Here is a 15654-nt window from a genome sequence, read left to right as displayed (position 1 = left end):
ACTCCTGACCTTGGGGGTCAGGGACCAGGACTCAACCCTTGGTAACTCCAACGTACAAGTTGCTTATGAGTTTAGGAGAGGAAGTTTTCCTTATCCACTATAACCCTGTTAATTTTCCCTTTCTTCTCAACTCTGACACATCATCTAAGCACTTAGAGTTATAAGATCATAGAATTCAGATTAGAAAGAGAGCTTGGAGATTAATTAGTCCAATTCCAGCCTGTACGTCACCAGGAGACTGAGGACAGAAAACTGAGTTATCCCAGGAAACAAACGGGCAGGGTTGTTCCCCAATAAAAGTGTCAAGGGTCCAAGTTTGGCTTCTGTATCCTTGTACTTTTCTTATCACTTTCCTTCTACTCCCCATAGCTTCTCATCCCCTTGCCCCTCCCCCCAGAATGGAACAGCTATTTATTTTCTTTACACAAAAGAAATGCTTGACACAAAAGACCCACAAGCTTTCAGTGATAAAAGACTTAAGTAACAATTATGATAACTGCTGTAATATTTCCTATTACTTCCCCCCACCTCCCATCCCCAGGCACCCAGGGTTCTCCTGATAACTGTCCCTTTCTCTTCCCTCTCTATGAAAACCTGATTTCAGTTAATTACCTCTGGTGTACATGTGTGAAGTGAATCTGATAAATTCATAAATTCATTCATCCTAATGTTCTCCTTTCCAGGAGGCTTGCATTTTAATAGAGGACAGTGCCTTAACCTAAAGGAATGACTTTCTAATGGTGAAACAATAGAATCACAGACTCTTAGAGCTGAATGGGACCTTAGGGCTCCTCCAGGTCAGCTCTCTGCCTGATCAATGAATCTCTTCTACAGCAGTCCCAACAGTGACTACCCAGCAGAGGTTAAGTGAACCTTCAATAACAAGGATTAATTAGACACAGCAAAATGTAGTAGAAAAAAGCACTGGGTCAGAAGTCAGGCTACCTGGGCACTAATCCTAGTACTAACCTTCATTTACTGTCTGACCTTGGGGGCAATTTATATTAGGCAACATCTCTGAGCTTCAGTTTTCTCATCAGTAAAATGAAGAGATCGGATTTAATGAGCAGGTAAAACTAAGCTCTGGGAGTGGAAGCACCCCCCCCCCCCCATTCCTGCTTCCATCCCAGCTCTGCCCAGCCATTCTGGGAAGCAACCCCTGAGGAGATGCAACTGGGCAACTGTTCCTGTCATCTTGTAGTCACAGCTACTGAAGACCCAGAATGTTCTTAGTTCTTGTCACCAATGTTCTTGGCATGGTAAAATGGTTTATTGGTAAATGGTATGATTTTAACAGCACCCTAAGAACTTTTCCAGCTGACTCGAGGTGAAATCACTGAAGTATTGTCTCTCCCATTAGAATGTGAGCCCCTGAGTGCAAGAAGTCTTACTTTTCAATTCCTTTCTCCCCACCACTCCCAACACTTAGCACAGTGTTTTCCTTTGCATATAGTATGTGCTTAATAAAGGGGCAGCTAGGGAGTACATTGGAAAGTGCACTGGGCTCAGAGCTAGAAGATTAGAGTTCAAATCTAGCCTCAGAGACTTAATAGCTGTGTGACCCTAGCAAGTCATTTAACCCCTATTTGCCTCAGTTCCTCACCTGTAAAATAGGGACACACTAGAAAAGGAAATGATAAACTACTCCAGTATCTTTGCCAAGAAAACCCAATGGACAAAGTCCATTGGGTCATGTAGAGTTGGACATAACTGAACAAGAAGAAATGCTAATAAATGCTTTTTCATTCATTCATAGGCTCCAAGATTCTAGAGATTGGGTGGGGGTGAAGAGGGCTATATTATCTGCTGCCCCTTAAATCATTGGCCACAGGTGGTCACCTAGTTCAGTTGAACCTATGACTGGTCATTTCAGGGGCCATGGGAGTCCTGAGGGGCAGACAGATGCCCTTGTGTCTGGCTCTCCAAACCCACACAGGGAAAGCTTGGGGTCATGAGATGACTTCAAAGGCATCAAGTGCTTACAGGTGGATTTCAGAGGCACCTCCAGAGCCTGCATGCTGCACATTCCTTCTGCATTTTCTTCTTTCATCTGGATAAATGATGTGGTTCAAGAGAGGGCAGGCTGTGCTGTGCTCCTCTGTGGCAGGAGACATGGTGCTCCTGAGTTTGAGCTCTTCGTAAGAGGATGTTTTCTTGCCTAAGATTTAAAATGCTTTTTTTTCTTTTCTTTTCTTTTCTTTTTTTTTTTTTTTTTTGGTGGATTGCTATAGACTTATCCTCAGAAGTAGCACTGCTTGATCTGGTCCTGACCAGTTCTTTAAGAAAAAAAAAAAAAACCCACAATCAAAAAACCAACCACTACCCTGAGGCACACAGGCAGGTAGCCTTGAGCGCAGTGCCAGGCATGCTGGAGACGGTCGATGCTGATGGATAACAGTCCCCACAGAAGTATAGGCGCTCTCAATCACTACTAAAATGGCATGGGAACCTTCTGTGTAAGGAGAGCCCAGCGACAGGCACTGTGGGAATTCGGTGGACTTGAACAAACATGTAGTGGTGCAGTGGAAAGAGAGTTGAGTAAGAGGACTGGATTTGAATTCTTGCTCTTCTGCTTATTCCTGATATGCTCTTGGACATTTCATTTTTATACAATACAAACTGGATCAAGCTAAATGCATACAAGAGGTACAAAAAGAGTAGAGAAAACCCCACATGTAGGTAGTGTGAGCTCCCAATCCGCTGAGGGGATCAGCAAGGATTCCTGGAAGAGATGGGCCATGGGTTGGGCCAGGAATGAAGGGAAGGGTTTCAAAGGCAGAAAAATAGGAGGGATTAGGGAATAAATCCATTCCAAGGATAATAAGAATATTCAGAGGTAGGAGAGAACAGAACTGACTGAGAATAGTGGGAAGTCCAGTTTGACCGGACAGCATCAGGGAATATTGTTAGATAAAGCTAGAAACGTAAGTTGAAGCTAGATTGCAGAAGGCCTTGAATGCCGGACAGAAAAGGCCATACTTCATTTTAGAATATGAATCTAGGGCTGGAAGGAACTTTTAAGGTCACCTAGTCCAACTACCTTTCATAGATGAAGAAAAGGGGGCCGAGAGAGAGTAAGTGACTTACCCATAGGTAGGAGGAGTTTGTGGACAGTGACTCAAGCAAATGGCCCAATATTCTATTCTTTGCACTAAAGGTTCAGTGACACTGGATGAGGGGCTGACTTTAGGCTCCTTCTTCCAGAGGAGAAGTATGTGCAGTTAATCAAGCATTTAACATGCTGCTCAGGCACTTCTGAGCTGTCTCAGGGAGGTTTGTCATGGTTCTTGAAATTTACACAGCGCTCAGCAAAGCCTTAAGTGACACAGGTTAGATTTTTTTTTAAGAGCTACTTACTAATAAGATAAATTCAAATGTGAAATGCTCTGATCCTTCAGATGCTTCTTCTCAGCCACAAAGAGGAGGGAATCTTTTAGAGCATCCGTCAGGGCACAAAGGGATTCCTAATAGGAGCAGAGACCCATGTGGGGCAAAGAAAGGACCATCAGTGCAGTGGGTCATGATTCAAAAAAAAGGTCAGTCCTCCTTGAGTCCATCCGCTACTTATGACTTGGGAGATGAGCCTCAAAGTGAATTTGGCATTAAAGCTGAGAGGCAATTTCTGAATTTGGAAGAACTCTCAACGACGAGCGGCCCAGACTGGAGATCACAGTTATGACTACACATAGTAGGTACTAAATCAACATGTGTTGAATTAAATATAATTGTATCCCTTCAGACCCATATAACACTCTATCTGTTATTTTATTTGGTCCTCACAACCACTTAATGAGGTAGATAAGGCAGGGAATAAATGAATACATGAATGAAAAAAAACATTTACTTAGTTCCTACTATGTGACAGGCAATGTGTCTGGGAATATTATCTGCATTTAAGACATAAGAAAATTCATGTAGACCATGTGCTGGTTGGACTAGAACCCCAACATTGCCCAGGGAGTCAGAAGACCTGAATTCTAGGCTAAATTGTGCCGTATGTTAACTTCATGACCTGTGGAAAATCACTTCTTCGTGCCTCAGTTTTCCTATATGCAAAGTGTGGATAGAATCAGCTCCTAAATCCTCTTTAACTCTAAAATTCTACGACTTTGATTTGCCCAAGGTCACATATTGACCTTGGGGACAGCTAAGGGGCACAGCAGATAGAGTGCCGGGCCTGCAGTCAGGAATACTCATCTTCCTGAGTTCAAATCTGGCCTCACACACTTAACCTTGTTTCCCTCAGTTTCCTCATCTGTCAAATGAGCTGGAGAAGGAAATGGCAAACACTCCAGTATCTCTGCCAAGAAAACCCCAAATGGGGTCACAAAGATCAGCCATGACTGAAACGACTGAACAACAACAACACTTTGACCAGTGAGTGACCAGGTCTTCTGATTCCTAGCCTGATGTGCCTCCCACTGCACCACTGTCTCTTGTTATATTGTCTTTTAGTTTTACATGGACAAAGCCTATGTCTGGCATAGGGACACATAACTTCCAATAAAACCAATGCCCAAGCCAAACCCTAGAAACAAGTGAGTGGGCAGCCCAGGATTAAAGGGAGCAGTGTGAGTTTTAATTTCAGGGCTCCCTTCCCTGCCCCCAAGTTAAATTTGGATCATCTTACTTTGTCTCAATTTATCCCAAGGTCTCCTAGACACTCTCTTACCTCAGGCCTTCCCTTTGGGCAGAGCCTGTGGGGGCTGTTTGGGCCAGAGGTTTCCATTTACAGAGGATTTAACACCTTTTTTCTAAAACTGAGGCTCCTACAAATACCAGGGGAAGATAGAGAAGTACAATGTGTCCAGGCATCGACGTTGAAGCATCCATATTAATAACCCAGATCTACCCTCTAAGACACATCGGCCCAGAAAGCGTGTGGTTGACTAGTTAGCGAACTTGGTAATTTTGGAGATCTATTATGACCATAAATCTATAAAATGACAGTGGCACTGAATAATAAGTGAACACATCATTCCTTAAGGTTTATGAAATGCTTGGCATATATTCTCACATTGAAATTTCTCAACCACCTTACAAGGTGTACTATAGGTATTATTATTCCCCATTTTACAGATGAAGAAACTGAGGCAGAGATGAAATAACTTGCCTAGGGACATATAACCAGTAGGTAAGTGTGTGAATCTTTCAGATTCCAAGTCCAGGGCTCTTTCCACTGTGCCGTGTGAGCAAACTGACTTCCTCACTGCTACCACACTGATCAATGATTTTTCTGAAGATACTGGCTTCCTTTGACTCCTTTTTCCCTTCAGACTCAAGCAAAACCCACAATTCCAAGGAGGCAGCATGGCACAGCACAATAGGTCCCCCAGGCAAGCTGTATGTCTGGGCTGAGATCTCACTGAGACCAATAATGTGCTGAGGGAGCTGAGGCCAAGGACATGATGTTCTCTGAAGAATGAGGACAGGAAGATCAACCTCACTGGGGAGGCTCTGAGCCCTTGGGGTGTCAGGGTCACACAAAGACTCTTCTTGTAAGAGCAGACGCACACAATTACAACCCCACTTATCCGCTGGGTAAGGGACACAGAAGCCTTAAAGAAAAACAAGGAGGCATGCAGGGAGTTGAAATTTCCCAACCCTGCTAAGCCAATCTTTCCCTCAGATGACATGTGGGGTCAAGAACAACCAGCTGGGAGTCAGGAGATCTAGTGTGAGTTCTGCTAATTAGACAGGTCCCTTCTCTCTAGGCCTCAGTTTCTCATCTGTAAAATAAGGACACCACTATTTGCCTCAGAGGATGTGTAAGATAAATGAAAAACATCAAATACAAGGTGCCATTTATTGTTGTTGTTTTGAGGGGCCGTGAAGGAGGCAGAAGCTGAGGGCTCCAGACCAAGAACTAGGCAGTCAGAGCACCTCCTGGCCATGTCCCTGGCTTCCCTCTCCTGTGTGGCAAAGCTAATTTTATCCAAGAAAGTAAGTGAGGAACAAGCTACCAGGACCATGTAGCTGTCTAAAGCCTTCACAGCCTAAAGGAAAAAAAAAATTCCTTGTTAGAGACTGAAGGGGAAAAAAAGCCCTTGTTAGAGAATTCTTAAAGGATGGCTGGCATCTGAGCAATCAAAATAACCCTTACACAATGATACGGGGTATCCCAAAAATTCAAGTGCAGTTTTAAGCTTTGATGGCTTCAAGAAAGAGTTATCAAGGAGAGGATCTGGAGACTTTCATCTTCAAGAACTACAAACTGCACCTAAGACTTTTGTAATACTCTGAACAGTTTTCTTTTGTTCATTTTTAAGGCATTTATTTTCTCTCCCTCCCCTATCCTCCTCATGGGAGGGATAAGGAGGGTGAAAGGGAAACAAAACCTTTGTAACAAGTAGGCAATAGGGAGGCACAGTGGATAGAGCACTGGTCCTGGAGACAGAAAGACCTGAGTTCAAATATGATCACAGACACTTACCAGCTGTGTGACCCTGAGTAAATCACTTAACCTCTGTCTGCCTCAGTTTTCTCATCTGGAAAACAAGGATGATGATAGCACCTACCTCCTAGGTTGTTGTGAGGATCAAATGAGATAATAATTCTAAATCACTCAGCACAGTACCTGGCACATGGTGGGGTTATATAAATGTTAACTATTGTTATTATTATTATTATTATTAGAGTCAAGTAAAACAAACTACCACATCAGCCACTGAGAGCATGCATCTTACTTTGTCTACTATTCCATCACCTTTCTGTTAGGAGACTACACAGTTTTCAAAAGACAGTTCCCCACCCACGATCACATTTGGTTCTTAGAACAATCTTAGGTGATAGGTAGGTCAGGGATTATGATTCTCCTCTGACAAGTGAGACTGAGGCCCAGAGGGAAACAGCAAAATCTCAGTGCTTGTTACGTGGTGAAAGTAGGGTGACAACCTAGAACTCCTGAGTTGTGGGCCAGGCCAGGGCTCCTGCTCCAGCACCACACCGTCTGCCTATTGCAACAGTTTATCTTGATCAGACCTGAGATTCAATGAGCTAGTGCACACCAGAGACAAGAGTGGCAGAAAAGCCCCCAACTTCTGCACTTGGTGCAAGCTTGTCTAGGACTTTTAGGACTCTAGGACTGATGCTCTGGAGTTGGTGTCCCAAGGCAATGAGAGAGAATAGAAAGCAGTAAGTCAGCAAGAGGAAAGCAGATGGATGTGTGTGTGTGTGTGTGTGTGTGTGTGTGTGTGTGTGTGTGCGCGCGCGTGCTAGCATTTTGACAATATTCCTGCAGAATGTGTTACCAATTTGGACAGATGACCCGGCCACATAGGAAGAAAGGGAATTTAAAATGGACCCAGGTACGGTTAAAGAAGTTACAAGAATGATAGAATCCCAAGATCTGAAGTTCTTTAAGGCTGGTGTAGGAGCCCAGGTCCTTTCAGGGGGCCTTCATTCTTAGACAAGGGCAACCACTGGCTAGGCTGGGGAAGAAGGGGATGGCTTCCCATCCAATATGACCTTCTTTCTCAACCAAACTCCCAGTTTACAGAACTAGCAGTACTCTGGGTCCTTGAGATCCTCCAACTGAAGGTAGATTAGGGGATTCAAATGTCTTGAGTATTGTGAGACTGGATGAGAATGGGGGCAGGGGTAGGGAAGGGCTAGCCTTTGGAAAAGAACCCTGGGAAGTAAATGGCACACAGTCTAACAGGAAGAGAACTGGGTGGAGAGCCAGGCGTCCTGGGTCCCAGTCCCAGTTCTGCTCCTGTGACCTTGGGAGAGTCTCTCCCCCTCTCTGGGCCTCAATCATCTAGAATAATCTCTAAGGTCCCTTCCAGCTCTGATGTTCTATAAACCTACCTGAGGAACCCTGAAAGTTCCCTTGCCATCCTTCAGGGGCTGAGTATTCAGCTTGAGAATGAGTCTGCACCCAACTCTTTATTTCCTTTTCATTCCCTTCTCAGTCACCTGGTCATGGGGTTGAGTCCCATTTTGGAAGGATTAGGTCCAGGAACAGGAAGAATTAATTCAATTGCAATAAGACCCTGATCTCAGAGGGCAGGGACTACTTTTAATCTATATATTCCAAATGCAGTGCACATAGTAGGTGCTTTAAAATACCTTGTTGAACTGAATTAATTGCCTTGGTGAAAAGGTTTGTCTGTTTAACACAAGGTTATGAAACCTGTGGGTTTCATTCTATAGATTCATAGAAAGTTGGAACTGGAAGAGACCTTAGAAATCATCTCATCCAGGGCTTATATATTTTGATAACTGTATTTCATTTTGTAACCCTATACATTTTATTCTAAGCATTTAAAAACATTATTCTGCTAGGAGGTCCATAGGCTTCACTAGACTGTCATGGCACACAAAAAGGTCAAGAAACACTGGTCTTGTCTAATCCCTTCCTTTTATAAATGAGGAAACTGATATCCCGAGAGCGACTTGTCCAAGGTCATACTACTAGTTAGTTGTATAATCAAGACTTGATCCCATGTCTACTGACTCCAAATCCAGCCTTCTAAGACCGAAGTTAAGAACACAGAGCCATCTGTTATATATTGTTCAGACATCTACCTGCCTAAAAATCAGGCTGTCTGGACCAATGATCTCTGGAGATGCCCTTTAGTCAAGAACAGCCTGCTCTCTTGGTATGATTTCAGAGGTTCCATGAAGATTGCATTAAGGGTCCCTGATGCTCTGGGATCAAAGAGATAAGCATCATAATTTTAGCATCATAGCAAGTCAGAACCAGAGAGGAGCTCAGAAATTATCTCGTCCAGACCCTCTTTTTGGAGGTAAGGAAACTGAGGCCAGAGAGGGGAAGTGACTTGTCTGAGGTCACACAATGAGCTATTAGCAGAGCAAGAACTGGAACCCAGGTCCCTTGCCTTGGAAGTCCAGTGCTCTCTTCTAACAAAGGCTGAATCCAGTTTCCCTCAATCCTCTGAAGGGTCAAGAGTTGGCTGAGTGAATGACACGGATGTGAAGTGCTCAAGAAATCCTCCCTGGCACCTCTGAATATTCCCATGACATGCCCCGCCTGCCCCCTAGACCCTCTCCCACAGCCCCAACAGCAACCCCAGCCAGAGGTACCTTGTGAGAATAATGCTGATCCACAATCCTCGCCAAGCCGAAGTCACCAATCTTCAGCACGAGATCTTCCGTGCTGATGAAGATGTTGGCCGGTTTCAGGTCCCTGTGTAACACGTTGGCAGAGTGAATGTACTTGAGCCCACGAAGCAGCTGGTACATGAACAGTTTGGCATGTTCCTCGGCCAGTGTGCCCTGCTCCAGCAAGCGCGCTAAGTCTGTTTCCATGTACTCCTGGACAATGTAGGCCATGTTGAACTTAAAAAGCTCCCCGTGAAGGTCAGCCCCCTTGGGTCCAAGGACCTCGTACACCTTCACAATGTTGTCATGGTCGAGGCGGCGGATGATCTTAATTTCCCGCAGCGCATGCTTCATGCTCTGGGCATCGCTCATAGCGATCTTCTTCACTGCCACCTTCCGGCAGGTCTGGCTGTCTGTGGCCGAAAGCACTAGGCCATTGACGCCAAATCCCAGGGGTCGGAAGTCGACAAAGCGCCCGCCAAGGTCATAGCCATACATGTTCGCAATGCAGTCACCCTTCTCAGCCATCATCAGCTCAGTGCTGTAAGGCTACCTGTGTGAGAGAGGAGGGAGGGAGAGAGACTGAGCCCAAGTCACTGTCTCCACTAACACTCCTCATCCCATTAAGTCAAGCATCTGGAAGAAGGTTCTGTCCTGGTGACCTGTTGACCTTCCAATGTCCAGACACAACAGGGGTATGTGTGCTACTCACTGGGGCCAGGGAAGACAGTTTCAAATGAGGTCAAGGAGAAGACTATTCTTCACTCTCAGCAATCTCTGTGTCTAAGTGGTTCAAAATTCTTTGAAATGGAGCATCTTGGTGGAAAGTACCGATGTATTTGTAAAGATGACCATATATCCAGAAAGCATACCATCTTTAGCTGGGGTCTTTTTAACTCTGGTCCTTGAAGTAAGAGCTTCAGAAAGAGTCTCCTTTTAAATCCTTTGTTAATTACAAATTAAAGAGTTCCAGTGGAGACAGTCCTCTGCTCTGCAATTCAGGGACTATTTGGTGATGCCTTAGGACTTTAGGTTTTCAAAAGCTTGGTGGTAATTCAGCGCCAGTGGCTTCTTCCCATGCCCCCAAAATTCAAGGCATTGACTGGCTTAGCCAGCTCTTGGGGCTTCCACTCAAGCGTTCAAACTCAAAGCAGGCAGAATGGCATCAGTGGAGAATGCTGGAGAAAGACTAGGCTGTCATTCACACTGGAGCTCATGGACCACTGCTGGGCAGGTCCTGGGACATTCAGCTTCCTTCCCACAGCTTCAGATGGGAGCAGCTTGGGTAGCACTCTCTCTCACTTCTTCATACTTGCTGCTGTCTGCCTGGTTCCCAATTTCATTTCCAATTAGATCCAAGACTCTCCTAACTGCAGCATCTTTCAGACTGAGCGTCCCCGAAGTAGCAACCCTGGGTAAATTTCCACACTCTGGCTTCTGACACCTTCCCACTTGCATGTCTTTTGTTAATCAGCCCAAATGTTATTTGATCCGTTGAGCAGGTTGAAACACTGCTCACTAGTGGGGTTTCTGGTATAGAGCAGGCAGTCTGGCTAACACTGTTGCCTGTTCACAGCTCTTCTCCTGGAAGAGAGGAAAGATTGATTGGTTTGATAAGACCATCAAATGGTAAGCCTTTTATGTAAATTCCTGTTCTCTGAAGGTTAACATGAGCAAAGCTGTAGGTGGGAACTATCAGCCCTGACCTTTTGGAAATTCATTAGTTATGCTCTTCAAACACACATATCAGCATTGCTCCTCTGAAAGGGGGTAAAAAATAACTCACTGCAGACAAAAGTCAAAGTTGCTACATCCCAGCTTTTCTCCCACACTTTTTCCCACCTCCCTTCTTTTGCAAACATTTGAATACCTGAAGAAATTATTTCCTCTAGACTGAGATCTAGTTAGACTTACGGCTTTTACTAGCTATCTATTTAGGTAATATAAATACATTTGCCAAATTATTGTTATTATTAATAGTAGTATTTGTATAATATTTTAAGGTTTGCAAAGTACGTTACAAATATTATCTCATTTTATCCTCATAATAACCCTGGGAGGTAGGTGCTATTATTATCACTATTTAACAGATGAGGAAACTGAGGCAGGCAGAGCTTAGGTGACCTGCCCAAGGTCAGACAGCTAGTAAGTTTATGAGGCTGTATTTAAACTCAGGTGTTTTGTTTTGTTTTTTCCTGATTCCAGACCAGAGGTTTTATCCACTAAATTGAGAAAATTCTGTCGCAACTACAACAAACAAGACATTCTGTGCTCAGCAACCCAGAACAAAGACCTCTCCTTAATACACTTGGGCACACTGAGCACTCTTTGCTTCTGCAGTGAGTTACAGTCTCTGGCTGTTAACTGCACCTAAAGGGAACACTGTTGTTCAGACCATCATGTAAAGGTGAGGTCTCTGCTATCATCCCCCTGGTGGCAACTTGCTCAAATGACAGATACAATAGCCAGAAATGGAAAGTCCATGGAAGGCTACCTGGACAAACTGATCATAGCTTCTAAAACATGAGCAGCTGTCCTGGGGCTAATAAACCCCATGGGATTAGGGAGAAAGCACATACACCAGGCACCAGGAAGGAGTGATTATGTATTCAGGACAAAGGAGGGAAACAGGACAAGGTAGCATTTTATTGGATAACCACCATGTGTTCAGCTTGCATGGATTTATTAAAATAAATACTGATAGTTGGGCAGAAGTTGCATAGAGACCATCTTTGATGAGTACCTTTAACTTTGTCAGCCTCCTCCCACGCACATGCAACCAGTGAAATAATCAAGTAATACAGCAGCCAGCTCTTAATTCTCTAAGATTAAGGGTAGGGAATAGGGAGCATGGGAAGATACAAAAGGCAAATAATTTACAAAAATCATTTGTGTTTTAATTCCAAATGCATTTACATGTGAATATTGGATAAATACATTCTAGAGATTCTTCACAAAAATAACAAGTAATAACAACGGCAAAAACAATATGGGGGGACAAAGGTCTTTACTATAGTGACAGGAACATAGGGCAAAAGTCCCCAAGTGTACCTTTTCCCCTCAAGTGTCACTTTGACTGAGACATTGAAATCTGAAGGCAATTTACATGGACTATGTGGATAACTACCAGAGGCATGATGGGAGATGTAAGAAATTCACTGAAATAACCCAGTGAGGGGATTATGAGTCAATAAAAAGAAAAGATCTTGACAGCCATGATAGGTCTTAACCAGCCTTGACAGGTCTTGACAATTTCATGAGGGAGTCTTTTGTGTCAGTCAGGTGTGGCATGGCCTTTCTAACAAAAGAGCTGAAAAGGTATTGATTGGCACACAAGCATATTGGCCTGGGCCAGTCTCAAGAGAGGGATAACACTCTCTCCCTGTCCCACCCAGAGGGGAAGCAGCCAACAGCATCACGGCCAATAAGAGCTCTAACAGATGACTCTAGTAGAGAAATAGCAAGTGGATTCAGATACAGATGATGATGGAAGAGGTTGGAGCTTTGGCAGATGATGGCTCTGAAGGCAGAGGAGAGTGACAATGGCAAGGGACCCTCTGGGACAATGGGAACAGTAAGACCCAGTGGGTTTCTAGAACACAGAGATTTGAGAAGTGACCCAGCCACAACACAATCTCACTGGAGACTGTCCAGGGAATTTTCACTTTCCCTTATCAGCATGGGAGTCTGCGAAAGACTGTTTCTCTTTGTGCACAGAAAACTGAGGATGAGTCTATTGCTTGATTATCTGCTATTTATTTGATTGTTTTGTCTCATTTAAGCATTTTGTTATTTGATTTATGGATTACATCTGATCTGTTAGTAGAGAATTACTGGATGGGGGCTTGAACTATATTTTCATTAACTTTGATTATCTAGTTATTATCTAGGCAGCTAGGTGGCGCCATAGGGCATGGAGTGCCGAGCCTGGAGTCAGGAAGACTCATTTTCCTGAGTTCAAATCTGGCCTCAGACATTAGCTGTGTGACCCTGGGCAAGTCACTTATCCCTTTTTGCCTCAGTTTCCTTACCTGTAAAATGATCTGGAGAAGGAAATGGCAAACCACCCCAGTATCCTTGTCAAGAAAACCCCAAATGGGGCCATGGAGAGTTGGATACGACTAAAAACAAGTGAACAACAACAATTAATCCGATATACCATATCCCAAGCTTGCAGTAATGAGGGGTTCCAGTTATATGGAACTCATGCTCCATTATTGTGGCCATTGTTAATTAGGTTACAGAGCTAGAAGCAACTTTAGATGTGAGCTAGTTCAATCCTCACCTTTTATAGTTGAGGAAACTGGAGTCCAGCGAAGGTAAATGATTGGCCAAGGGCCATGGATCTGAAACTAGATCTCATGACTCCAAATACAGTTCTTTCTCCTATGCCATACTGATTCCCATTTACATATTTGTATAATTCCTCTAGTCAGGAACCTTTAGTGGCTCTCCATTGTCTACCAAATAAAGTAAAAACTGATGATCCCAGCTTTGAAAGCCCTGCCTAGGGTGACTCCATTCCAACCTTCTTCCGTGTTCTACACTAAGGCAAAACTGTACTATACATCCCAGTAATTGTTCTTTTCTCTCCTGTCTTATGCTATACCTCATGCCTAGAATGAACCAACCCTCATTAATCCCAATACCTCCAACCCCCTACACACACACACACACACACACACACACACCCCTGGATATCCCTTTTTTTTCAAGGTTCAACTTGAGTGACATTTCTTCTATGTAGCCTTCCTTGATTAAACCTACTGCTCTACTCTCCCCATCCCAGTGAATATTCATTTGATTACAGATTTAGAGCTAGAAGGGACTGTTATATCCAACTCCCTCAATTTACAGATAAGGAAATTAAGGCCCAAGGGTAGTGAAGTCTTGCCCAAGGGCATGCCGAGCATCAGGGGTGGGTTTTGAACACAAGTCCTCAAACTCAAGAACCAATGTTTTCTTCTTCCTCAGGTATCTCACAGCTTTTTGTCTGAGTGTCTGCTTTGCGTCCCTCTTTCTTTCCCTTGTGCCACGGAGATCTGTACATCTTTACTCCCATTAGAGAGTAAGCTCCATGAAGGCAGGCCTATGTTGTACCTATCTTTGTAGCCCCAGCACCTATCATTACACTTTCTTTGCACATGGTAGGCACTTAATAAATAAGAGCCTTACAGTTCTTCAAAACAATCGTAGAAGTACGTAGTTCAAATATTATCATCCCACTTACCAGACAAGGAAACTGAGGCTCAAAGATATAAAACAGGCACATGGTTGGTACACATCAAAGCTACACCAAGAAGAGCCTTTGAAATCCAGGGTTCATTTCATTACAACATACTGCTGTCTTCAACAATTTTACTAAACATTCATTAGACCCAATAATGAAAGAATTAAAAAAAAATCAGAATGAGACAGTTGGGAAAGACCTTTGAGATCATTTAATCCAACCCCCTCATTTGAGGGGTGAGTGAACTGAGGCTGAGTGGGGTAAAGCCTTTGCCTAAACAAAGCCGTAGCTAGCAACAGCTAATTATTGACGAGTCAGGCCTAGAGCCTCCATCCCCTGGCTGACAGCTCAGTGCCCTTTCTGCTCTAACCTGTTAATAAAGCCACACTGGGAAGGCCCCGAATCAGGAGAAGCTAGGAAGCTGCTGTGCTTTCCCATCAGCTTCTGTCTTGGGAATGGGAATCATCAGCCTAACCAGAGCTGACTTAATTCTTTAAGCATTGTTCTTGGCAGGGAAGGTAATTAAGTGTTTCAATTCCTGCTGATTCTGCCTCTCAACGGAGAAAAGCCATAATTCAGGCTTTCCTCATGTTCCTAATTGGTCTCTCTGTCTCTTTTAGCTCCCCTTCTCTAACCATCTTCCTCATAACCCTGAAACAATTATATTTCTAAGGCCTGGGTCTGACCTGTCCCTACCCTACTCAAAAACTTTCCATGGCTCCCCATTACCTACTGCATAAAATACAGACAGACTTCTTATCCTGGCATTTGAGGCCTTTCACAATTTGACTTCCTTTTCAGTCCTGTGTCACACCACTACCTTTCATATATTCTGTTTTCCAGGCTCACACTGCTTTGCTTCACATACTCTGCTTACTTTCTAGGAGACAGAGCTGGGAGAGGTGTCTCAGACACATGTACAGAGGGCTACCAGCTGTTCTACAATCTTGTCTTCTTTCCCATGGTTATGTACTCATGAGTGATCCCCTATACCTAGAACATTCTTCCTTTTTGTCTCAGTCTGTTGAAATCCTTTCAGGGACCTATCTCAAGACCAACTCCTCCAGACAGCTTTCTCTGATTTCTTACCTCACTCTTTCTCCAGATGAAAGCAATTTCTTCTCTCAAAGATTTGCCTGGAACCCTTTGTCTCAATTTCTCTTTTGTCCTGGTTACATTTCACCTTGTATCACACTAATTTTTGCACACATCTTTCATCCCCCCCCCATGAACTGTAAAGTCCTTGGTTGCAGAAAATGGTGGTTTTTTGTTTTTGTTTTTGTATTTTTTTAATCTATGTATCCCCAGAGACAATGAGCCCAACACCTTGTATGTACCAGGAAATAAAAAGAAATGTT

The 15654-nt window shown here is 43.8% G+C and overlaps 1 protein-coding gene across 2 annotated transcripts in view; it reads right to left on the bottom strand.

The window, feature by feature from the left end:
• The window catches only part of MAPK4 (mitogen-activated protein kinase 4), a 223736-nt gene that overhangs the window by 60815 nt on the left and 147267 nt on the right, over window positions 1-15654 (bottom strand). For both annotated transcript variants that reach the window (XM_027868975.1, XM_027868976.1), the window contains one exon: window positions 9049-10650. In XM_027868975.1, the coding sequence (XP_027724776.1) occupies window positions 9049-9597 (549 nt within the window). In that variant the 5' untranslated portion in view covers window positions 9598-10650. The remainder of the gene's footprint in view (window positions 1-9048; window positions 10651-15654) is intronic.

Source organism: Vombatus ursinus, unplaced genomic scaffold (genome assembly GCF_900497805.2).
Source record: "Vombatus ursinus unplaced genomic scaffold, bare-nosed wombat genome assembly UNPS02014791.1, whole genome shotgun sequence".
Taxonomy (NCBI): domain Eukaryota; kingdom Metazoa; phylum Chordata; class Mammalia; order Diprotodontia; family Vombatidae; genus Vombatus; species Vombatus ursinus.
The sequence above is the reverse complement of the archived record's forward strand: the minus strand, read 5'-3'. Positions and strand labels throughout refer to the sequence as shown.